Source organism: Diabrotica virgifera, chromosome 2, assembly GCF_917563875.1.
Source record: "Diabrotica virgifera virgifera chromosome 2, PGI_DIABVI_V3a".
NCBI classification, from domain to species: domain Eukaryota; kingdom Metazoa; phylum Arthropoda; class Insecta; order Coleoptera; family Chrysomelidae; genus Diabrotica; species Diabrotica virgifera.
The window spans coordinates 78557853-78585465 of NC_065444.1; the positions used below are offsets into that span (position 1 = coordinate 78557853).

At 33.7% G+C, this 27613-nt stretch overlaps 1 protein-coding gene across 2 annotated transcripts in view; it reads left to right on the top strand.

Moving 5' to 3' along the window:
• LOC114331051 (prolyl 3-hydroxylase OGFOD1) overlaps positions 1–27613 on the top strand; it is a 98723-nt gene that overhangs the window by 34232 nt on the left and 36878 nt on the right. For both annotated transcript variants that reach the window (XM_050643816.1, XM_050643815.1), the window contains exon 5: positions 7678–7981. In XM_050643816.1, the coding sequence (XP_050499773.1) occupies positions 7678–7981 (304 nt within the window). The remainder of the gene's footprint in view (positions 1–7677; positions 7982–27613) is intronic.

Consider the following 27613-nt stretch of genomic DNA (forward strand, 5'->3'; position numbering starts at 1 on the left):
GTTTGGGTTAGGCCTTTTTTTGGACCAGTTATACTACGTCCGTAACTTTGCAACCATTCATTTTAGAAAGATTATGCATAGGACCTTTTTTATTTCAAATTTAATGTAGAACAATTTTGTATAGAAGGTTGTTCATGCTAAACCGCATAGTTTTAGAAATATTGGCGAAAAACTTAAAAAACTACGAATTTACCGATTTCTCCCCCCTCTCCCCCCCAAACCCGACGCTCAAAATGGTGTGACTTTTTTCTGAACATTGTGTGGACCATATAGAACAATTTGGTGTAGAAGGATAACTTTCACTTTGGATGTCTGGGTTATGCCATCTTTTGGATCAACTATACTATACTATTATTATGAGACTAACTTTTTCTTAAAAAATTTCGCCCCGGAACCCCCTTTTTCATCCCTTTAAAGGGGTTTGTGGTTTTTGCGAAATGTAGCCCTTCCTGTACGTTTTGCAAACAATTTACTTAATAGTAAAATGAAGAGGACTATATTTCCTACTATTTATTGTCCGACAGCATATGTCTATCACCCACCGTTTAGCGGGGGTGGCGCCCCAAATTTGACAAATTTTTAAAAAAGATGTTTTTTAAAAAAATTGTTTTTTCCTAACGGTAATGAAAATTAAGAATAAACCCTGCGGCAATTAATCACAAATAAGTGGCTGATTTTTTGGTATAGGTTTTATTTAAGAGTAATTGCAAATTTTTTTAATTACAGGGTGTTACATTTTAAAAAACCCCTTTTTATACCATCTGAACCGCCTATGCTAGAGTAAAAAAATTTTCAGCGATTATCCATGTACTGGTTTTATTTACAAATTTGTATAGTGCACCCCCATTTTTTTTTGCGGAACCACCCCAAGAAAAAAGGAGATTTAATAAAGAAAGTGATTTTCTTGGAATCCTTCACACAACATGCCCTTTATTAAAATGCTTCATATACTATTTTGTTCACGTTCTTATTACCCATGCATGGATACCAAAAGTGATTTCTTGATACAACCCCTGTAGCCCAAAAAAAAAATTTTTTTTGCTTTTTGACCCATATGGACATATGCTCCATCAATAAGGTTTTTCATAAATATATATGATTATTGCAACATCCCTGCGAAAACTACCCCTATCCTTGAAAATAAACTGCAGAAACTACCCCTATCCTTTGGAGGGCATGTTTTTACGATTTTCTCATTACCTATGCATTTCTTTAAAACAAAGCTTATACAGAATTAAAAACCACTATTTTCTCTACAAATAAGCTCCTATGCATTTTTTCATATAAGCAACCGTTACGGCACAGTGGCGCCGTAAACCTAAGAAATGCTTTGGCGGGCTCCAGTTTTTGTTTTTTTTTTTCGTCATCTATTCATTTTATTGATAATGTACTTATGGAAAATAAAAGAACACACTGTCGGCTACACATAATGACCTATGCATATTTTATTTTCTTCGCACTCTAAAGCCACAGTGGTGGCCCAAAATCAATTTTTGTATATTTTCTTTATTAATTATCCTTTTTTTGGGGTTGTTCGGGGGAAAATATGGGGGGTGCATTATACAAATTTGTAAATAACACCAGTACATAGATAATGGCTGAAAGTTTTTTTACTCTAGCATAGGCGGTTCAGATGGTATAAAAAGGGGTTTTTTAAAATGTAACACCGTGTAATTAAAAAATTTGCAATTGCTCTTAAATGAAACGTATACCAAAAAATCAGTCACTTGTTTGTGAATAATTGCCGCAGAGTTTCTTCTTAATTTTCATTACCGTTGAGGAAAAATTAATTTTTAAAAAAACATATTTTTTAAAAATTTGTCAACTTTGGGGCGCCACCCCCGCCAAACGGTGGGTGATAGACATGTGTTGTTGGAAAATAAATAGTAGGAAATATAGTCTATAATAGTCTTCTTCATTTTACTATTAAGGCCATCGGTACATAATTCGCAAATATTTTACGGGTATCCCTACTTTTTCTGTTTTTACACGGAAAATTACGTGTAGTAAAATTCACACTGGTATGGATATGTAAACATTACTAGAATGTCATTCTACTTGAAAATGTCATCATTATTTAAAGAGATGGCTTTTGAATGTTCTTGGATAATTGTTATTTTTATAATTGCAAATTATTAATTCAGTTAATAAATGTGATAATTTTTTCACTAACTATGTATTCAGTGATTGTAATAATTTATATGTACAACAAAAACTAATACTCAATCGAGAAAAGAGGAAAAGTGTTTAAGTGATTTTTTAATAATATATTGTTACTATGGAACGCTTACAATTTTGAACATCTTTACCAACAAAATACTTGGATCACAGATTATTATCCTGATGTATTCTCTGCTTGGATCTTCCACAAATAATACACAATAAATAACTTTTTATTAAGTTCACGTGTTAAATCAATTATTTATCAAACACACTATATATCAATATTATTTAATCAACAACTCAAAATATTCCCGATGCCATGTCAAATATTTAAAATTGCCACTGATTGTCACTGTCTGACTGACAGTATGCTGACAATATTTTATTCGACTGAGTGCGTTGTATGACAAAGATAGATTTGGAAATATTACCACGGACATTGTGTTCATTTTTTTCGAATCCTGAAAAAACCAATAAATATTTTCGAAAAATTTAAACGCAGAATGAAAGACAAATATATTATTACCGAGGGCCGAAAGTCCCTTAGAATAATTTTTTTTTATTGTAATATTTACAATCTGTCCTTAACTAAGAACAATAGGTAAATTCTTTGACAAAAATTGAAAATTTGACCTGTAGAGGGAGATCCAGTGATCACCCTCTTTACATAAATTAAATTAAAGCAAGTTAAAAGTTTAGTTATCACAGATTATTCGAATCTTCTTGCTAGGTCCACTACTTTGAATCTCTTCAGGCGTCGTACATCATTGTGGACATCAGTGAGGTTGCTGGCTAACTCGTTTGGATGAGATTCTAGTCTCTTGGAATATTTTTTGTAATATTCTGTTATTACTGTTTTTATGGATGGTACATTGAGGTCTTGCTCTATCACATAGTTTGGCACGTGCATTCAGCATTGTTCTAAGGACTTTGTTCTGGAATCTCTGCAGTATTTCTAGGTTAGTTTGACTGGCTGTCCCCCAAAGTTGGATACCATATGTCCACACTGGTTTTAATATAGATTTATATATCAGCAGTTTGTTTTCAAGAGATAGTTGAGATTTACGACCGATGATTCAGTACATTTCTCGGAATTTTATTCCTAGTTGTTTTCTTTTTGTAAAAATGTGCTTTTGCCAAGTTAATCTCCTATCAAGATGGATTCCTAGGTACTTGACAGTATCGGTTTGTGGGAGTTGCGTTTCATTTAGTGTTACAGATGGACATGTTTGTCTTTTCATGGTGAAGGTTACATGGATGGATTTACTCTCATTTGCCTTTATCTTCCATTTTTAAGCCATCTTTGTATATTATTAAGGTCTTTCTGAAGGATTCCGGATGCTGTATTTGGATCATGGTGAGAGGCTAGTACAGCAGTGTAATCAGCAAAAGTTGCGCACGTTGATCTGTTACTTGTGGGTAGGTCAGCAGTGTAGAGTGTAGAGCAAGTACAATATCGGTCCCAAGACACTTCCTTGTGGTACTCCGGCTTTTATTGGTCTTAGGCTTGTGTATTCATTATCCTGCTTGACTAGGAAATGTCGGTTGGAAATATAGCTTTTTAGGATTTGATAAAAAGGATGGGGAAGGTTTTTCTTTAGTTTAAAGAGCTTACCAGCATGCCATACCTTGTCGAAGGCCTGACCAATGTCCAGGAATGCAGCAGAACAATACCTTTTATTTTCTAAATCACGTCTGATGTGTTTTACCAGTCTATGTACCTGTTCTATCGTTCCGTGTTGTGTTCTGAACCCAAATTGGTGTTGGGGAATTAGTTTCCTTTCTTCTATAACTGGGGATAATTGTTTAAGGAGAAGTTTTTCCAAGATTTTTGATAGAACAGGTAGCAGGCTTATTGGTCTGTATGAAGTCACCTCAGTTTTATTTTTCCCTGGCTTAGGTATGAGAATAATTTGAGCAACTTTCCATTGTTCTGGGTAGTATCCTAGCCTAAATATTGCATTAAATACTTGCGTTATCATTTTCAGACCTTTGCATGTCAATTGCCGCAGTACTTTCCCGTTGATCAGGTCATACCCTGGAGCTCTTTTTGGACTGATTTCATGCTGGATAATATTTCTAACTTCTTTAGTGGTGATTTTTTGTATAGGTAAGTCCATCTGGTAGGGCGATTCCAGGAAGTATTTATTTCTTCCTCTGTGTCACCATCTTCCATGGGATGTGGCTGGAATACATTTGTGAGGTGATTTGCAAATGCTTCGGCTTTTTCTTTATTATTTCTACACCAGTTTCCCTCTTGGTTCCGTATTGGTGGTATTTGTTGTTTCGGGTGTTTGATTTTTCTCGTGGCCTTCCAAAGGGAATATTCACTATCTGCGTTTGCTGATAAACCTGTAAGATATTCTTGTATTTTATTATTTTTGATATTATTCAATTGTAGTTTAATTTCCTTGGTGATTTTATTTAATTTTGTCTTGTTCTCAGGTGTTATTTTTCTTCGCCACTCCTCCTTTATTTTTCTCTTTCTAGCAATAATTTCCTTTATTACAGTTGGGCAATGCTCTTTAAATTCTGTTTGGTACCAGTCAGGGGTAGCATACCAAGCAGCTTCTTGTATAGATTTCTGAAGATTTTCTACTGCTGCGTAGATGTCACTTTCTGTTTTCAATGGGATGTTTATGTCAATTAGTTCATCTAGTTTAGTCTTGAAAATGCTCCAGTCTGTTTTGTTACTGTATAGTGATGGTTGTTTAGTACTGTTTGTTATTTGTGCATACCATGTCGCGATTACGCTAGAGTGGTCAGAGGGTAGATCGTAACAAGATTCTACTTTTGCCAATTTAACATTAATTCCTTTAACAATATAGAAGTCGAGTAGATCAGGTATTTTTGCATTGTCGGTAGGCCAGTAAGTTGGTTCCCTTGTGGTGAGATAATTTGCATTGGTCGCGTTTATAGCTTTAAGAAGTTCTCTGCCTTTTGTGGTAATAATTCTGGATCCCCAGGTAGTATGCTTAGAATTAAAATCTCCTCCTGCTATAAATCTATTTCCTAATGTTTTAAAGAAATTTTCAAACTGTTCCGTTTTGTTATTGTGCTTTGGCGGACAGTATATAGCTGATACTGTTAGTGGGCCTAGTAGATCTTCCACAACAATGCTGGTGGCCTGTAGATAGTCGCATTCATGTTTTTGTATTTCGTAGTGCTTTAGTTTATTACTAACTATTATTGCAGTGCCTCCATGTGCTTTTTCGTTGGGATGTTGCGTATGATAAGTTGTAAATCGTGGAATATTAATGTGGTTTTTGGATGTAAAATGAGTTTCTGTAATCAGCATTATGTCAATTTTTTGCGTGTTAATAAATAGTTTTAATTCTTCTACATGTTGACTTAAGCCATTGGCGTTCCATAATACTAGCTTTAGTATCTGAGTCATTTCTGGTTGAGAATCATGCTTAGGAGGTTGAGCATAGTGCTCATTTGTTCCGTTAGTTTTTTTAACATGTCTTTCAGTTCTGACATGTCTGTGTGGTTATTAGTTTGATTTGGTATAATATGTTGTGTAGTAGTTTGGTTGGAGGCTTGCTGGTTAACTGCTTGCGTTGCTTGTGCATATGTTATTCCAGGTTGCACATAGTTGACTGTTGTAGTTCTATCTTGGTTTGTCCTCGCGTTATGTCTTCTCAAGTTAGGGAATTTAAGTTTTTGTAATTGTTTGTGAATAATTTGAATAACCCTCTATAATTTGCGGGGTGATTTTCACCACAGTTAGCACATTTAACATTATTGTCTCTGGTTTTCCTTGGACATTCTTTAGTGTAATGAGGTTCTGCGCATTTGACACAGCACGGTTGTTTATTGCAGAAGTTTTTTGTGTGGTTGTATTTTTGACATCTACTACATTGCGGAATTATTCTCTTGACATGCGGTGCTTCGAATTCTACTATGGAATGCATTACTTGTTTAATGTTATAGATGTCCTTGTTATTATCTTTTGTTTCTAGATCAATGTAGAACATAAGCAACGATTTTTTGTTTGGTTATGTAGTATATTCCATATATTTATAACATTATGGTTTTTGGTTTTAAGGTCTTCTTTTATCTCTTCTACATTTGTCGTGGGGTGCATGCCTTTAAGAACCACTCGGTAGTGTCTTTCACTTTTAGGTTTATAAGTGTGGAAGTCCGTGTTTTTTGTTTTTAGAGCATTTATTATGACGGTGTATGCTTTGTCTGATTTTGATTGAATTTTTATTTGTTCGCTGTTGATTGCTTTAGTGATAAAATCATTTTCTGCTACTTGTTGCAATAGCTCGATAAGAGGCTTGCAGATCTGCACGCCTGATACAAATATTGGAGGTGGTTTTGGTTTTGCATCTGTATTTTTAACTGTGTCCTCCAAATTGTTACTTTCATCTACTGAACTTAGTGCTTCAAATTGATTTTGTGTTGTTATAGGTTTACTTAACCAGTACTCACCAAGTTTTGTTTGTCTTTTGTTACTTCTAGGCATTTCTGGACTGCTTCGTAATCTTTTTCCGGTAACCTCATTCCATTGCTGTTCTTCAATACTGGCTGTTTGTTCATTTGTTTGGTTTATTTGTAGTGAATCATTAGGTTGTTGGGAACAAGTGGGAATTTGTATAGGATTTTGGATCATTGGAGCCATGGTTTTTACATTTTGTTCATAATTTGGTTGGGAATAAAAGCCTGTTGAAAAGTTGTTCATGTTACCTGCTCGGTTGATACGCCACTGGAATCTCTAACATCATTGCTGACGATAACTCCCTGCTAACAGCTTTCAATGAGCGAATGTTCTTTTACTTATTACGTTAAAAAGTAAAATGTTATTAATAAAATAAAAACACTCGTAAAATCCGCAATAACCAATTGCTTTGTTTAAAAACTTTAAATACATTCACGAATTTTTAGACACAATAAAATAATTGTTTTGTTGTCGTCTCGAATAACTCATTAGCGAAACCGGGTTTGTTTTATCACAGCTTTTTCGTACATAGACAACCGTTCGCTTTGGCTGCTAATTGACGACTTGAGAATAAATAAAACGTTTATTTTGAATGAGATATTTTAAATTAAATATCACACTAAATTTTCTCTTAGTTTTTCACCCCTGTAACTTATTAAAATAAACATTATAGAAGTTCTCAGGGACTTTCGGCCCTCGCCAATAACGTAATCTTTCATTCTGCGTTTAAATTTTTTTCAAAAATACCTATTAGTTTTCTCAGGATTCGAAAAAAATGAATCCCCATTTGCATAGCATTGCAGCCGAAAATACGTACCCATCCTCTTAAGTAAATTTTTTGCAAAACGTACAGGAAGGGCTACGTTTCGCAAAAACCACAAATTACCCCCTTTAAAGGGATGAACAGTGGGGTTCCGGGACGAAATTTTTTAAGAAAAAGTTAGTCTCATAATAATCACCCCTTGATATACCAGAAAAAAAAAATAAAACCGGACTTGTTTAAACTGTTTTCTTTTTATTTAATCACACATAAAAAGATGATTGTATGACGATCAAATGTTTTTTAGGTAGCTGAAGTGACGACCATAGACGACTGCAGACTTAGTATAAATGGGTGGTTCCATGTAAAAATACCTCCGGTTTTCAAAGCTCCAATCTACCATCCCTTAAACGACGGTTTGTACAGTAAAAACTCTATCAAAGCCAAAGAAGTTGATATCGACCTAGTGTCCTGGTTATCCGAAGATTATTTGAATTCGAAATCCATCAAGATAATAAAGAAGCATATACAAGAAAACTCCGAGATATCGTTGAGGAAGTTCTTTAGGAGTGAATGCTTCAATGAGATTTCTCGTACTTTGGATAGTTCAGGTAAAGAGTGAATTATTTTTAATAAAATGTGGACATTAAGGCGACGCGCGACGCTAAAAGACTTTCTTAATAATTTTACGTGCACTGTAAAAAAAATAATTAGGAATTAAAAAAATATTATTTACTTAGGTACAATATTATTAAGGCTTGTTTTCTTTAAAAGTCAAATTTAAAGATCATCTTCTTAGGTGCCGCGTCCCAATCGGAGATTGGATATCATCATCACTATCTTTACTCTATCTACCGCTGCTTTGAAGAGTTCTATAGAACTGCACTTAAACCAGTCCCTTAAATTCAATAACCATGACACTCTCCTTATTCGTATACTCCTTCCTTCTCTAATATTTCCCTGTATTATCGGTCTTATCATTTCATATCGTTCTTATTAAACCGGGAGATATTAACAGAACTTCAACCACGATTTTCTAAGTCCTGCCCTTTGAAATGCTGGAAGGTTAGAAAAAATACTTAAGAAAATCCACGGGTTTCCTGTGACATTTTCCTGTGAAAATTAGATTTTTCATGAGGAAAAAAATGGGGAGTTGCGATGAATTTCTGAGTCCTGCCATATCCATAGAATGACAGGATACTATCAATTTTATGAAGAAAATTTTTTGGGCAGGAGGGTTGCAAAAAGACGAAGGGAGTATATAGATATACAAACATGTAATGAAAATAATGAAATTTTCATCATTTTTAGAGTCCCGCCAACTTAATCAATTAAACATAATTATTTGAAAATGATTCGAAAAAAATGTTGGCATGACGTCTCCTAATGTTTAACTCCACTTCTCCCTTTTAAAATTCTGTGGAAAATTTTCACCCAGGTTCCGTGATTTTCTGAGTCATAAAGTAAATTTTATTATAAAATAAATAATTTAAGTAGACATTATTTAAAATGGCAGGATGTTTAGGTACACCTCTTTTCCTATACATATTTAAAAAATGTGTAAGAAAATTCGTGGAAAGAATGTTAATATAAAGCTCTTTAAGAGGCAGGATGGTTGTGTAGTTATTTCGTATATAAAAATAAAATTTTAAGTCTGTAAAATTATTGCTGGTCGTTATACAAACATATTCATATCACCACAATTTTCTGAGTCATGGCATGTCAAGTATGCTTAAAAAACACTAATCTAAAACCGTTTACAACGTGGCAGGATAATCGCAAAGATATTTAATACATAAAAATTAATTTTTATATCGTTATAACAATCGTACGGTATTAAATATTATTTTCCTGAGTAATGTCTCGGATTTTTACACGCCTTTCAAATCTAATACCAAACTGTAAGATCTTTATTTTAAGCGATTAGATCATATTTGTATCTAAGTAAACGTAATAAAAGTAATAGGAAGAAAATCAATAATTTTACAATTAATTGGTTATAGTAGGGATTGTACCTATTATACAGGGTGTCCAGAAACTCTTCTAACAAACAAAGCCCGGAGATTCCTCAGATAATTTTAAGAAAATTTAACTCAATTCACCTAGTCCGAAAATGCTTCCTAAGGAAGCTAAAGCTCTTTAAAGATGGCGTATTGTAATTAGTTTTTTTAAAATAGCTCCAGAACACTTCTATTTAGAAAAACGAAAATTGGTACACCTATTTATCTTTCAGAGATAAATCGATTACATCAATTGTGAATTTTTAGTACCGGTCATAGGCGTCCGTTTGGGGTAGGGAAACGGATATTTTATCGCATAACTTTTCTGTGTTTAACTTTTAAGCATTTTTGACACTGGATTATTAAACTATGGGGTATTCTTGTATTTGTACTAAAAGGTACTCTTGCTTTAAGTCGGTAGGATACGCCAGGTTCTAGAAAAATCGATTTGAAAAATTTTGCGATTTTTGAATTTGAAAAAAAAAACTATTTAGAAAAACGAAAACTGGTACGTTTATTTCTCTTCCAGAGATGAATCGATTTTTTCAATTGTGCATTTCTAGTATCGGTCATAGGCGTCCGTCTTGGGTAGATCAACGAAATCTCATAACTTGCTTCAATTTTTAAGCATTTTTGACAGTAGAGTATTAAATTATGAGGTATTCTAGTACTAAAAGTTACTCTTGCTTAAGTCGATAAATACACCGTTCTTTTTTATTTTTTTATTCAAATTTTTCTTAAATTCAAAATACGAAAAATTTTAAAATTGATTTTTCTAGAAAACGGTGCATCCTACCGACTTAAAGCAAGAGTACTTTCTAGTACTAGAATACTTCACAATTTAATAATAGTGTCAAAAATGTTTAAAAGTTATGCGATACAATAACCGTTGTCCTACCCAAAACGGACAAACGGACTCCTATGACCGGTACTAGAGATTCGCAATTGATGGAATCGATTTATCTCTGGAAGATAAAAAGGCGGACCAGTTTTTGTGTATCGAAATGAAAGCGTTCTGGAGATATAAAAAAAACTAATTACAAGGCGCCATCTTCAAAGAGCTCTAGCTCCATTAGGAAACATTTTTGTATTAGGTGAATTGTGTTAAATTCTCTTAAAATGATCTTAGGAACCTTAAAATTATATACAGGGTGTTCCATTTAAAAAAACATAAGTTTGTGTCGCCCTGTCAGTACGGGTAGCCCTGTATATTATAAAATATTTTTAAATTATGATCCTATCTTTGCCCCACGTTTTACCTAAATAGCTTTTTTTCGTATCTCTTCTGACAAACGAGTAATTGGACTTTGTCGCACTAATGCCCCACCCTGTACGAAATAACTATAAAACCATCCTGCCTCTTTGTAAATAGACTTATATTAAGATTCTTGAAACATATGCAAAATGGCATGACTCAGAACATCGTGGAATTTTTCACGAATTTTCTTACAAATATAGGACTCCTGCCGTCTTACTAGAACCGTTTAACCTTCCTGCCGAGTACAGAAAAAGTATTGATTGCATTTGAGTATTAAAACTTTTTAAAGGCAGGACTCAGAAAATCACGGAATCAGGGTGAAAATTTTCCGCAGAATTTTCCAAGCAACAAGTATACTTAAACATTAATAGACGTCATGCCAATATTTTTTTTGATCATTTAGAAATAAATATGTTTAATTTATTTAGTTGGCAGGACCCAGAAAATCATGAAAATTTCATTATTCTCCTTACATGTTTGTATACATATATACTCCGTTAGCCCGTTTGCAACCCTCCTGCCCAAAAAATTTTCTTCATAAAATCGATAGTATCCTGTCACTCTACGGATATGGCAGGACTCAAAAATTCATCGCAAAACCCTATTTTTATTTTTTGGGAAAATCTAGTTTTTACAAGAAAATGTCACAGGAAATTTGTGGATGTTTCCACAGATTGTAAGTACTTCGTCTACCCTTCCAGTATTGCAAAAGGCAGGACTGAGGAAATCGTGGCTGAACTTCTGTATAATATCTCCCGGTCTATATCTTATAACTCCCCTCATTACGTGTCCCAGATATTGCAACTTTCTTATTTTTATTGTATTTATTATTTCGTATTCTTTGCCCATTTCTCGCAATACTTCCGTGTTTGTTTTCTTCTGTGTCCATGCTATTCTAAACATCCTTCTGTAACACCACATTTCAAATGACTGTAGCTTATTTACGTGTTCTTGCTTCAATGTCCAGCTTTCAAGACCATATTGCAGTATCGACAACATGTAGCATCTCAAAGCTCTTACTCTCAGTTCTAATCTAAGATCTTTGTTGGAGAGAATTGTTTTCAATTTTACAAACTCATTTCTTGCTATTTCTATCCTGGCCCTTATTTCTGTTGTTTGATCATTATTCTTTGAAATCCATCTTCCTAGATATTTGTAATTTATCAACACTTTCTATCGGTATATTTCCCAAATGTATCCTTGTTTGTATATTTGTTTTTTAGTTATTATAAGGTATTTAGTCTTTTTTATATTCATTTTTAGTCCATATTCTTTACAGAAACTGTTTGTTTTGTTTGGTAGTAATTGGAGTTGTTCAGCAAAGCTTGCCATATTCAAAGTGTCATCTACATATCCTATGTAGTTAATAGATCTTGCGTTAATTATAATTTCTTCACTTTAAGGTAATAACGCTTCCTCAACAATGGCTTTATTATATATGTTACAGTTCAAGTTGATTCTCAGTTAGAGTTGACTTTTCCTAGTTCGAGTCAACTCCAACTGAAACGAGCAGTAAAAGTTGATTTGAAAAATTTATATCAACTTTTATTAGTTGAAGTTGACTCTTCCTAACTCTTGTTAGTAAAAGTAGATTATACAATTTATACGAGTATAATCTCACGTGCATTTTTGATGAGTGTGCGTCTCTTTGTTTTGACCGTTTCAACTACTTATTAGTCCAGGCTGTAACGTCGCCCCCGTTAGGTAAATTATTCTGATTCGATTTTTTGCACAAACTTACTCAAACAAATACATCCTTATAACAAATACACAGTGTCAGGCGGTACCGCGGTCGAAAAATTGTTTAACCAATTTTTGTTAACCAAATTCACAACAAGTAATTGGACTTCGTAAGTCCTAGGTTTTCACCCAAAGTAATCGAAAGTATAACTGGAAGTCGATATTTGAACGCTTCGTGTAACTTTGCGCCGATTGATAAACGATTTTAACAATTTTGAGTCATTTTTACTAAACTTTGGGTCATCATTGTTTAAACAAAAATGACTTCAAAACCGAAACTAAAGATTCAAACTCAACTTTTCAATAGGCTTCGATTGATGTGTTACATGTAATATTTCTGCACTTCTGGTTAGAACTTTTTAACCGGAAATGATATAAAAACCAAAATTTTACATTTGTTCTCATCTTGCTAAGGCAGTCGAATGATATATCGCTTATACTATTTCGGTAACTTTAAAACAGTTCATACGGTTGCAACTCTAAAACCGGAAGTCCGATGTCAAACATCTTTAATACCATCCTTGGGTTACAAGCTTTTATTCGACACCTCATCTGTCATTCTATCTGTATTAATAACGGAGGAGATAGACATACGGTCAGACAGTCATGAAGCCGGAATTATATATTTGTTCTCTTCTTGCGAAGTCGCGTCGATTAATATATCACTTGTATTATTCCGGTGACTCTAAAACAGTACTTCTGGTCGCATTTCTAAAACCGGAAGTCCTATGTCAAGTTTCTCAACTTTCTTGTCATTCTGCCTGTTATAGCGGAGGACTTATATTCGCAGTCGGACGGACAGACGGACAGACAGCCTAGGTCAAATTTCTCACCTTTAGTACCATCCTTGGATTATAAGCTTTCATTTGACATCTCATTTTTGTCATTCTACCTGGTAAAATGACTAAGGAATTATATTCGCGGTCGGACCCACAGACGGACAGACAGCCTAGGTAAAATTTCTTAACTTTATTACCATCCTTGGATTATAAGCTTTCATTTGACACGTCATTTGTCATTCTACCTGATACAATGACGTAGGAGTTATATTAGCGGTCGGACAGACAGACAGACGGACAGACAGCCTAGATCAAATTTCTCACCCATAGTAGCATCCTTGGATTATAAGCTTTCATTTGACACCTCATTTGTCATTCTACCTGGTATAAGGACGGAAGAGTTATATTCGCGGTCAGACAGACCGACGGGCAGACAGCCTAGTTAAAATTTCTCACCTTTATTACTATGCTTGGATTATAAGCTTTCATTTGATACCTCATTTGTCATTTTACCTGGTATAAAGACGGAGGAGTTATATTCGCGGTCGGAGAGACCGACGGACAGACAGCTTAAGTAAAATTTCTCACCTTTAGTACCATCCTTGGATTATAAGCTTTCATTTGACACCTTATTTGTCATTCTAGCTGGTATAAGGACGGATGAGTTATATTCGCGGTCGGACAGACCGACGGTCAGACAGCCTAGGTAAAATTTCTCACCTTTAGTACCATCCTTGGATTATAAGCTTTCATTTAACATCTCATTTGTCATTCTAGCTGGTATATTGACGGAGGAGTTGTGATCACAGACAGACAGACAGACAGACAGACGGACGTGGATAATTCAAAGTTTTCACATTTTTTTGAAAATTGGGTGAAAACAAAAATAATTCTTATCTACTCTACCTCATATTATGTATAAGTTTTTATTGTGTGAAAATTGTAAATATAGATAGCAGTACATGAAGGGTTTAAAGTGTGCCTGAAGTAATAATGTATTTTAAATGGGATTTACTTTTCGCACTGTTTTTTTAGCACACTTTCATATAATCAAATATCCTTAACTTTCGCCTTGTCGTGGTGATGACATGTGAGCAATAAATTACAAAAAAAGTTTTGACAGTTTTGTGGTTTGACAGAAGTTTGAATTTTTAAATGTCAAAGTTCTAAAAAATTGTAAAATAGGAATGTATTCCAGTGACGAAGAGTTGCAGTTTTTTTATTTGTTTTTTGGTAGATAAAATATTGTATGAAACTGTGCGTGAAGTACTTTTTGCGCACTTAGGCGATGTATAGCACTCGGCCTGCTCGTGCTCTAAACATCGCGTGCGTGCGCAAAAAGCATACTTCACGAACTGTTTTATAAATAACTAAGTATTTCACTCCGGATAAATTTTTTTAGATTATTTTGGTCATTCGGAGCAAAAAAAGTCTCTTGTGATTTTTCTCTAAAATTGATAGTTTTCGAGTTAAAATTTGAACGCGATCGTTACGCGATTTAAAATTTGAAAAATGCGAAATGACCATTTTTAACGCTTAATAACTCGATTAAAAACTATTGTTATGAAAGTCACCTAATCAAAGTTTAAGGCCCCCCTACAAGATCCTGAAGAAATTTTTGTCATTATTTTATTACTAAGCTGTTATTTTTAATTATCAACAATGAGCGCTAAAAGCGTATTGAGGCAGCCGTTAATGTGAGTGCGAGGGTGCGAGTAAGATCCTCCATTCCGACCGTCCAATGGTGCATCTCAGTCGCACTCACATTGACAGCCGCCTCAATACGCTCCTAGCGCTCATTTTTATTAATTAAGAATATCAGCTTAGTAATACAATAATGACAAATATTTCTTCAGTACCTTGTAGGGGGGTCGTTAAAATTTGATTTGGTGACTTTCTGACTTTCATAATAATAATTTTTAACTGAGTTATTTAGCCTTGAAAATGGTCATTTTCGCATTTTTCAAATTTTAAATCGCGTATTACTCGAGAACAATAAGTTTTACAGAAAAATCACAAAAGACCTCTTTTGCTCCGAATAACCCAAATTAATGATGTAAAAAATGTCCGAAGTGATTTTTTTTTGTGAATTTGTTTAAAAAAAATTGTTTAAACAATTTTTCGATTACGGTACCACCTGACACCCTGTGGGTTCGTTATAAGGACCTCTTTTTGAGTAAGTTTGTGCAAAAAAATCGAACTGGAATAATTCACCTAACGGGGGCGACGATACAGCCTGGACTATAAATATCACGATTTGAACATAATATACATAAACATTTAATTTCTAGAATCGGTTGTTTGTGTGAATCAACTTTTACTAAATGGCATTGGGAAGAGTATACTTTAACTAGTTAGTCTACTTTTACTAGTAAATGTTGAATAAAAATCTTCATTTTATATTTATAGTCAACTTTTACTAAAACCAGCCGTTTGAGTCGACTCGAACTAGGAAAAGTCAACTCCAACTGAATAATCAACTTGAACTGTAACATATACATTAATAGTAATGGAGACAGCCCTGCCTAACACCTCTCCTCTCTCCCGATTTCAATTTCTGGACTGGATTCATTATCTATTACAATTTGTGCTTTTTGATTCCAGTAAAGATTTGTTATTATTCGTAAGTCCCTTTTGTTCCTAAATATCACCTTAAATCCGTTTAGAACTCGCTAAGACATCCTCTTGGTTACTTTTGTAATATAAACAGGAAAGTTATTTGTCAGTAATGTAATAAAATTCATAAACAAGGTCATTCAAAGTCATTTAAGTATTTTCAAACAGTCTAAAGAATATGGAAATATTTTAAAATGAACTAAAATAAAAATTATCTAGTTCAGAACCGATAATTTCATTGATTCCATTGTTTTAATGCTGAAAAAATATCTTACAGAATTAATTGAATTAAATTACTGTGTCAACAGCTTGGATCGAATCATAAACTCTACAAAATTGTCAAATACAGGGTGTCCCGGAAAATAGTGCGTTCCTTAAAGGTATAGGTAGAGGGCACCATGTAAAGCAAAAAACTCTTAAAACATTTTTTTCTAAATGCAATCGTTTGACCAAAAAATTAAAATACATTTTGGTATGCAAATTAAAATTTAAACGTAGACTTCTTTTTAGTAAACATACAACAGATAGTTTGGAAGAATCCTGCTTAGTTTCAATACCGAAAATGTTTTCGAATCGTGAGTTCATTACCTATTATGTTATTGTTGATTGGTTATGGCAGATCACTAAATGGAGAGGCTTATTATAATTTCTTTTAAAATGTTTTGCCGTTATTTCTCGCCGTTATGAGGGAATGTGTTCTTGAAAGTGTAGTAATTATTTTCAAGTAAGTACAACTTAATTATTTTAGTTCACAAGTAAACAAATTACTGACACATTATCAATCTGGTGTATTTAATGTCCACTGTGAACTATGTAATTTAGTCAAAGTCCTCAGCATTCAACACATTTAAAGCGTACTAAATACATAATACCTACTAGTACAGTTAAAAGATGTGTTTTTATTCTAAAAGATGTGTAATTCGTTTAAAATTATGCAATAGGTATTCCAATACATTTAAAAGAACTTATAGTAAACAAATACCAAAAAAAAACAAATAGTAAATACATTAAGTAATATTAGATTGGATTATTTTAAATACATATACCTACTGTAAATCACAAATAAGTTCTTACTATCTGATCTGTTATTATTCCGTAGTGCGTACGATCGCGATGTTGCCAGGCAATTAAAATTTCTAAACATTAAAATACAGGTATATGGAAAACAATGTAATCTATTTTTTGGGAACGGTTAACTTTAGAAAAAAATGCTATAGGACTTTTTTGTTCCAAATTGTGTATTCTATCCATACCTTAAAGGAACGCACTATTTTCCGGGACACTCTGTATATGTACAGTGGTTTTCAGATCAAACTATCCACCTTAAATAACATTTGAACCACTGATTTTTAGGAAAAGCGCAAAAACACGTCAAATATTATTTGATGGGGGAGACATTATGCCATATTTAAGCTTGCTAGGAATGGCACCTTCTCACCCCCCGTACCATCTTTAATGATTTTCTTAAATTACTACCACCTTTTTTATTTGATATTTTTGGATTCTCCTCGTTGTACTGATTTCAAAAATGTTATGCAAAAATTATGCTTAGGTTAATCGGTTAATGCAGGGGTCGGCAACCTTTTGAGTCGGAAGAGCCATAAATTACAATTTACAAAGTTTCAAAGTTTTTAAAGAGTCACAATTTTTTTTGTCAAAAATAAATAGTACTCAAATAAAGTTCGTTATTAAAAAAAATTAATATATTTATTCATAAGGGTGATTCATTTAGAGGTACTTTTTTGGTGAGGATTTACGTGCATGAATCGTATCACCTGACGTTGTGTTTTTATTCAGTATTGTTTGACATTTCATCCTAAAAAGACTTAACTCGGCACAACGTCTAGTAATTATTTAGCTGTATTACGAAAATAGGCGTTCAATGAGGAATGTGTTTCGTGCGCTTAGAGCAAAAAAATGTTTTCCGATGAGGCCCGTTTTTGGCTTAATGAGAAATACGCAACGGCAATACATTCAGAAAAAAAACACTGTTTGGTGTGGTTTATGGGCCGGTATCATCGTCGGTCCATGTCTTGGACCGGCCAGAATGTTACTGTGAATGGAGACCATTATCGCGCCATGATAACGGAGTATTTGGTACCAGAAATTGAAGTTCGTACTTTAAGTGACACTTCGTTCCAAAAATATGTCGCCAACTGCCATACATCCCGTAAAAGCATGGCTTTACTGAGAAATCGGTTCGGTGAGCGGTATTTCACGATTTGGACCAGTGACTTGTCTACATGAACAAACCGGCTAAGATTGAGGCGTTGGAGGCCAGTATTACTCGAGTCACTGGTCAAATACCAATCGAAAAGCTCGAAAATTCATTTTTTTCATAGTTTCTTCTTTTTTAAAAAAGTACCTCTATATGAATCACCCTTAATATAGTGTTTTTCACATATGTAGGTATATATTTTCTTATATTTCATTTATTCAAGTAAAAAATTAAAACAAATATTCACTTACAACACTAACTTGTACTTCAATGACAAACAATTGAGCAAATAATCTCAATGGCAGCGTTGGATTTGCATGGTTTTAGAAAGTTTGGGTAAATCTGGCCCATAACTTGTTGTTTTAAGTTTCAAACACGACTCTAACTTTTCATTTGTTAGTTGGCTTTTTAGTTTACTTTTAATTATATTCATGCAAGAGAACGCTTTCTCGCAAGAATATGTCGATCCAAAGATAGTTAGCACTCCAAATGTCAACTTCTTTACCTCACTGTAGCACTAGCAATCTGGAAGACTATTCCATGCGTCGAATATAAGTCCCTCAATTCGCGGCATTTCTTTCAAAGCTGTCCACTTTTATTGCGTTACGTACATACATTTCTGGACCTCCAACACTTCCAACTTGCTTTTCAATTCTGTAAATTTTCCACTCCACAAAGCTTTACTTTTTAAATCGATCAATTGCATTTCTAAAGATCTAGTATCAATTATTCCAAATGGCTCAACGTGGATTTCGTTACTATTTGTGTTGAGAGGATTTACTATGAATGCTAATAGAGTGGTTTTGTTGTTTTGAATTGTTCAAATCTGCCAGCAAATTCATCTTTACTTTTTTTTTGTAACTGTGCTGAAGTAATTCGTGTCAACAGTTGCACTGGTTTTATCGCGATATTTTGGTATTTATTTATTTTGGTAAAATAAATAATATTTGCGTGTGGAATTAAAGAGCCGCAGCTTCACATCCAAAGAGCCACATGCGGCTCGCTAGCCGCAGGTTGCCGACCCCTGGGTTAATGTATAACAGATGATTAGTTTATGAGAAAAATATATATACAATATGTATACAATATATATATATATATATATATATATATATATATATATATATACAATATATATATATATATATATATATATATATATATATATATATATATATATATATATATATATATATATATATAAAATATATACAAAGCAACAAAACTGGATTGAAAATAAATTATTTTTAACAATTTTATTACAAACATTTTTAGAATGAAAATTTCACTACTAAAAATTTATACAATAATAATTTATTGTTCAAAATGTCTGCCATTTATTAGCTATATACTATTGTATGGATGTCAAGGACAGTCATTTTGAAAAATTTATTTTAAAAATTTTTGGTATGCTCCTTTTGAGAGGCATCAGTTCGTCACCGTTTTTCGATTTCTTTCTAACGCATTAAGTTGGAAGTGACAGAAAAAAAAAAGATACATCCGTGACTAATGTCATTTATAACATTTATTCTAGTTGTTGATAGATGGCGCTATAATCGAACAAAAAATGATTTATGTATTATCTATACGACTATAATCTGTACAATTTATAAGACTATACAAATTAAAGAACGTTTCTTTTTATAAATGAAATAAACACAATTGATTTGTTTTTATACGAAATTACGATTCTGACAAGTGTCAAATTTAACTAAAATGTCATGCTATGATTCTCTAAATTTTTAAAATCATGTATTACATCATTAAAGGCATGGGCGCAAATATTTCACTGCTATCTCTACTTTTTCTGTCTTTACAGGCAAATTACGTGTAGTAAAATTCTCACTGTTATGGATATGTAAACATTACTTGACAAATGTCATCATTAACTTTAAAGAAATGGCTTTTGAATGTTCTTGGATAACTGTTACTTGTAAAATTGCATCATTAATTCGGTTAATTAATATGATAATTTTTTCACTAACTATGTATTCAGTGTTTGTAATAATTTATATACTGTACAACAAAAACTAATACTCAATCGAGAAAAGAGGAAAAGTGATAATGTGATTTTTTAATAATATATTGTTACTACGGAACGCTTACAATTTTGAACATCTTTAACAACAAAATACTTGGATCACAGACTATATCCTGCTGTATTCTCTGCCTAGATCTTCCATAAATAATAAACAATAAATATCTTTTTATTAAGTTCACGTCTTAAATCAATTATTTATCAAATACACTATCAATATTATTTAATCAACTACTCGAAATACTCCCGATCTCATGTTAAATATTTAAAATTGTCACTGTCTTGTCACCATATTCTATTCGACTCAATGCGTTGTATGACAAAGATAGCGAATGTTCGATTTGGAAAATATCACCACGGACATGGTGTCCATTTTTTTCAAATCGTGAAAAAAACTAATAAATATTTTTAAAAAATTTAAACGCAGAATGAAAGACTAAATTATTATCGAGGGCCGAAAGTCCCTTAGAATAAATAAAAAGTTTCTTTTGAATGAGATATTTGAAACTAAAAATCACACTACATTTTCTCTTAGTTTTTCACCCCTGTATCTTATTAAAATAAACATTACAGAAGTTTTCAGGAACTTTCGGCCCTCGGTAAGAACGTAATCTTTCATTCTGCGTTTAAATTTTTCAAAAATACTTATTAGTTTTCTCAGGATTCGAAAAAAATGAATCCCATTTAAACAGCATTGGAGCCGAAACTACGTACCCATCCCCTGAATGACACACTGAAACACTGAGAAGAACTTTAAATTATAGTCGTATAGATATGTAATAGATAAGTAATGGATACATAAATATTTTTTTCCGATTATAGCGCCATCTATCAACAACTGGTATAAATATTATAAATGTGTATGTATCACGGACCTACCTTTTTTTCTGTCACTTGTGACGCACTGAAATATGCCTCTGAGAAAGAGTATAGTAAAATGTTCATTCTCAATGTTTGTAATAAAATTGTTAAAAAAATAATTTTTTTTCAATCTAGTTTTCTTGCTTTTGTATTTATTTTTCTTATAAACTAATCACATTTTGCCATCATGTGTTACACATTTTTGAAATCAGTACAAAGAGGAGAATCCAAATATCAAATAAAAAAGGAAGAAGTAATTTAAAAAAAATAAGGGATGCTACGGGGGGGGGGGGATGAGAGGGTTCCTTTCCCAGCAAGATTAAATATGGCATAATGTCTCAGCCTTCAATTATTATTTGACGTGTTTTTATGCTTTTTCTAAAAATCAGAGGTTCAAATGTTATTTAAGGTGGATATAGACGGAGAGGCAGCGCTGAAAAATCTATTTGAATTTACTAAAGCTAGATTTTTCACAGTTGATTACTGTGAGTGTGTAGAGAAACACACTGCGGTCGGTCAAGCGAAACGTAGAACAAGGGTTACTTAGAGGGTATCAAAGTTGCTTTCCTACGAAGGTAATTATTTCAATTTACTAAGACTGAAAATCAGTACACACATTATAAATTAAATATAAATAAAAGTTATTTTATTCGGTCAGCTGTATGACGGGACAGAGCCGGTCCCGTATTAAATTGTATCTTTTAGTAACACAAACCAAATTCTTTTCCAAATATATCTTTAAGACCAATACAAACCGAGATACGGCATGTTAAAGGTTAGCTTTTTTCGTCAAATGCACAATTTGAAATATTCAAAGCCAAATAATGGGAAAAATTTGCATTTTTCGAGGAAAACTTAAATAATATTTTTTCAAGAATACAATTAGACCTTTCAAAAAAATAATAAAAAGTTTCTAGCATGAAAATTAAGCGACTTATAACCAAAAAAATGTCGGTACTTGTTTTTCTCTACGAAAAAATCAGTGAAAACAACCCCCTAACTACCTTCCTAATTCAAAATTGGTCTTCACCTTTCTTTAGTTCCTTTTATATTTATATTATAGATACACTCAAGGAGTTTGACCTATTTAAAATGCCTAATTTTGGAAAAATATTATATCTCACTGTGTACTGATTTTCAGCCTTAGTAAATGGATTAATTACCTTCGTAGGAAAGCAACTTTGATAATCTCTCAGTAATGAGACTCCTCAAAAATGATTTTGTAGGATTTTTAAAGAGCTATAAGACTGTGTAAATTAAATTCCGTAAGATTCCTTAGTTTTTAATTGGGGCGGGTTTAAAGGGCTCGAATAAGGGGGTGTTTGCTGGTAAATAGAGGTTTTAAACAGCTATATCTGGCTAACTATTCACTGTAATGAAAATCTATGCACAGGGTAATTTTAGTCATTAAAAAAGCTACAATTTAGTACATAATAATTTTTTTTATATCTTCAGTATTTTCGGAGGTATTTTGAAGTAAAAGGTGAAAAATACCAAATTGCAAAAAATCAGTTTTTCTTTAAACTCCAATTTTTCCAAAATTAGGCATTTTAAATAGGTCAAACTCCTTGAGTTTATTGATAATATAAATATAAAAGGACTACAGAAAGGTGAAGACCAATTTTGAATTAGGAAGGTAGTTAGGGGGTTGTTTTCACTGATTTTTTCGTAGAGAAAAGCAGGTACCGACATTTTTTTGTAAGTCGCTTAATTTTCATGCTAGAAACTTTTTATTATTTTTTTTTTTTTGATAGGTCTAATTGTATACTTGAAAAAAGGTTATTTAAGTTTTCCTCGAAAAATGCAAATTTTTCCCATTATTTGGCTTTGAATATTTCAAATTATGCATTTGACGAAAAAAGCTAACCTTTAACATGCCGTATCTCGGTTGGTATTGGTCTTAAAGATATTATAGGAAAAGAACTTGGTTTGTGTTACTAAAAGATACAATTTCGATATCTACAGTTTTTCTGATTAAATGCATATTTTTCGAGGTATTTTCAAAAAAAAACTTCTAAAAAGGTCAATTCTTCCTCGAAAAACTGTTCTTTTCAAGCGCGAATAACTCAAAAAATATTAGTTGTACGAAGATGATGTACAAAACATTTTTGTCTTAGAAGCACTTTTTCCATCGAATTACATGGATAAAATGTAATAAAAAATTCCCACACCCGACATGGGGTGGCAACCACCCCCAAGGTTTTAGCGTATGATAGCGGCATGATATATAAAATGATCCTTGGACTATTCCCTACCTTCTGTGAAAATTTCAAGTAAATCCATGCTGGACGAAAAAATTGCGAGCCAAAATGCTTCATTTCCTCAATCGACTATTGGGGCCGACCGACCGGCTCTGTCCCGTTATACAGCTGACCGACTATAATTTTTATTTATATTTAATTTAGAATGTGTGTACTGATTTTCAGCCTTAGTAAATGGAAATAATTACCTTCGTAGGAAAGCAACTTTGATACCCTCTCAGTAACCCCTGTTCTACGTTTCTCTTGACCGACCGCAGTACGTTTCTCTGCACACTCACAGTAATCAACTGTGAAAAATCTAGCTTTAGTAAATTCAAATAGATTTTTCAGCGCTGCCTCTTGGTCTAAATGCGGAGATACATATGCGCTCTGCTCGGTGTGCGAGCCGCTCGCGCGCAGCGTATTCGTCAGATTAGTACGTGTTTTCAAGTGACGCACAAACGGCACGCACACGGCGCACCACGATCTAAATTCTGTCGGTTTTTCAACAAACGCTTTGATGGTTCGCAATACGTATTTGGACGGGTTTGCGAGTGGTTTGTTGGTTTTGGCGCGCATGAGTTGAATATTTGTTAGTAATGGAATAGTCGGAACTGTCGGAAGGAAATTGATGTTTACCGTGGAAAATCATTATTGTGGGATCCTCAATAAAGAACCATTTAATTTAAAGAAACAACTTAAATCCGATCTGAACGGAAATAGAAGCTGAAATAAAAAAATGTACATGCGGACCTTTTTTGTTGTACTAAAAATAACATGTATTAAAAATAAGATTTACTATTTTATTTGGGCATAAGCCACAATTCGAGTTTGAAATCAAGTTTACTTGACATTTCGACTTTCACTTCGGAAATAGTTATCAATATCAAAAAAACATTCATAAGCAGATATATATGATGTGTCACCGGAAAGCGAAAAAGGTAATGCACGACTTGGAGAACCTATAGTTTTCCAACTTCGTGTCTGGTGAAGCAACGCAGTTGAAACAAGCGGATATATTATAATTGTGTCACCGGAAAGCGAAAAAGGTAAGGCACAACTTGGAAGACCCAATAGTTTTTTAACTTCGCTTCTGGTGAAACAACAGAGTTGGAACAAGCAGATATATTATAATTGGGTCACCGGAAAGCCAAAAAGGTAACGCACAACTTGGAAGACCCAATAGTTTTCTAACTTCGCTTCTGGTGAAGCAACGGAGTTGGAACAAGCAGATCTATTATAATTATGTCACCGGAAAACGAAAAAGGTAACGCACAACTTGGAAGAGCCTATAGTTTCCCAACTTCGCTTCTGGTGAAGCAACGGAGTTGGAACAAGTAGATATGTTATAATTGTGTCGTCGGAAAGCGAAAAAGGTAACGCACATCTTGGAAGAGCCTATAGTTTCCTAACTTCGCTTCTGGTTAAGCAACTGAGTTGGAACAAGCAGATATATTATAATTGGGTCACCGGAAAGCCAAAAAGGTAACGCACAACTTGGAAGACCCAGTAGTTTTCTAACTTCGCTTCTGGTGAAGCAACGTAGTTGGAACAAGCATATATATTATAATTGGGTCACCGGAAAACGAAAAAGGTAACGCACAACTTGGAAGAGCCTATAGTTTCCTAACTTCGCTTCTGGTGAAGCAACGGAGTTGGAACAAATAGATATGTTATAATTGTGTCGTCGGAAAGCGAAAAAGGTAACGCACATCTTGGAAGAGCCTATAGTTTCCTAACTTCGCTTCTGGTGAAGCAACTGAGTTGGAACAAGCAGATATATTATAATTGGGTCACCGGAAAGCGAAAAAGTTAACACAGGGCTTGGAAGAACCTATAGTTCTCTAATTTCGTTTCTAGTGAAGCTACGCAGTTGAAACAAGCAGATACATTACAATTGTGTCACCGGAAAACGAAAAAGGTATCGCATGACTTGGAAGTACCTATAGTTCTCTAATTTTGTTTCTGGTTGTAGGAACAAGCAGATATATTATGGTAGGGGAGCAAAGTATGCTAAATGTGCAGTCACTCGAGCACTTTGGGGACCTATTGGCTTATTAGGTCCTAAAACCAAAAAAGTTAAGTAAAATTTTCCATTTTAGTGGGGACTTCCCATTTTTTAATTTAATTTTCCATTTCCAACAATCTTTTTTCCGATTATAGCGCCATCTATCCATAATTCAAAAAAATGTTTCGAATAAAAGTTGTTTATTTTTATACAAACAATCCAAATCTGCAATAAGAAACGGGGTCTACCATTTAAGATTTTAAAGTAACCCCCCACCTCACCTCCGTGGGGGGTCGTGTTTGGAACCATTCGATAGATTTTTCAAAAACATTGATAAAGTGTATTTTGCAGTTTTTCGATATGATGTTTATTTTGCGAAAGATCGCGGGATTTGTATTTAAAATTTTAAATTTACCCCCCACCCCTCTCCGTGGGGGTCAAGTTTGGTATTTTTCGATAGATTTTTGAAAAATATTGAACACGTAGTTTTTAGTTTTTCAATCTGACGTTAATTTCGCGAAATATTCGCTTTTTTTTGTGAAACTTTTTGACTCACCCATTTCCGTACGCCCCGCTCAAATCGTCATATTTTTGAAATATAGACTCTTTTGCATGTACTTAACTTACCTTATCTTAATCTGACAATTTCGAGTATTTTAAGGATAGATTTTTTTTCGGGCCCCCTGAACGAACTCCCCTGTGTTAAGAGCCAATATATGGTGGAGGTACATCTGCAGGGTACCACGTTTCTCCCCATATGATAATCTGACGCGCTCGAGTAACTGCAAAAATCCCCGCTTGGGCTCCCCTACCATTATATTTGTGTTGCCAGGAAGCGAAAAAGGTAGTTCCCGAAATGTTCCCAAACTGTGGGTTATTCCACATAAAATAGTAAATTGCATAAGATGACACAAGAAAATAGTTTCAGAACAATACCAAAATAAGATGTAGTAGAAGTACAGGACAGAGACATGATTATCTACAATTACTAAACGTTCGTAAGTTTCCTCTGGATCGTCAAAATGAAAAATTTTAACGAACAATAACCGCGCCACGAACGCGCGGCGCACACACGGCGCGGAGTTTGCGGCGCGGATATCTGTGTCCGCCTTAATAGTTTTATCTGAAGAGCACTGTGTAGTGGTATTTATTATTTACATTTATTTATTGTATTTATTTACAAACCAAACAATGAACAAATGTACTACAGAAAGAATAAGGTCTTCTTCTCGTAGTAGTTATACGTTTAGGATGTTGGCGACCATCATGGCAATCTGCACTTTGCACACTGCTGCTCTGAAATGATTTGTGGTTGTTGTGTTGAACCATGTACATATTTTTTTCGATATTTCAGCCAGGAAATCTTTCACCTTCCTGGTCCCCGTTTTCTTTCTACTTTTCCTTGTAAAATTAGTTGCAGCAATCCATATATTTTGCTATTCCTCATGATGTGACCGAGGTATTAGATTCTGGCTGTTGTAATTGTAGTTAACAGCTATTTTTCTTTTTGTATTCTTAACAAGGAATTCGGTGAAGAATTGAACGAAGGTTTTGGGAATAACAATAAACAGTTTTGGAATAAAATAAGAAGCATGCAAGGAACAAAAAGGACACAAATAAAAGGAATTAGAAATGAGCGAAATGAATTGAAAACAAACATACAAGACATACTAACCATATGGAATATGCACTACAAAGAAAAATTCGGGGCAAGGAACCAACAAAATGAGGAGAGAGGACAGCAAGAAACAGAAGAGGACAATCGAATAGACGAAATTAATATCAAAGATATTGAAGAAGGATTGGCAAGAATAAAGATTGGAAAAGCGGGAGGTGCCGATGACATAGATCCGGAGATGATGAAGTACGTAGGAGAAAAAGGCAAACCTTTGGCTATTGGAAATAATGAGGGAGGCATGGAGAATAGAAACGATACCGAAAGACTGGGGAGAAAATTTATTGATACCAATACACAATAAAGAAGATGATGCGGAATGTGATAACTATAGGGCCATATGCTTATCATCAGTGGCATATAAAGTCTACACCGGGATAATAGAAAGGAAGCGCATGAAAGAACTGGAAGGAAAACTAGAAGAAGAACAAGCGGATTTTAGGAAGGAAAGAAGAACAACAGATAATGTATACATACTGAGAAATATAACTGAAAGGAAAAACGAAATAGGAGAAGACTTATATATTACGTTTATAGATATTAAAGCTGCTTTTGATTCCATAAATAGAGAAATAATATGGTCAGTAATGGAAGACCTGCAAATCCCGCAAAAGATAATAAGCGTGGCAAAAAGTACATAATATAGAAACGTACTCGCGAAAGTACAAATAAACGGAAACAGATCCCCAATAATAAACCTAAGGAGAGGAATAAAACAAGGGGACAATCTCAGCCCAGTTTTATTCATATTAGTAATGGATAGAGTAATGAAGAGGGCTAAAAGAGGGTCAAGGCAATTACAGTCAACAA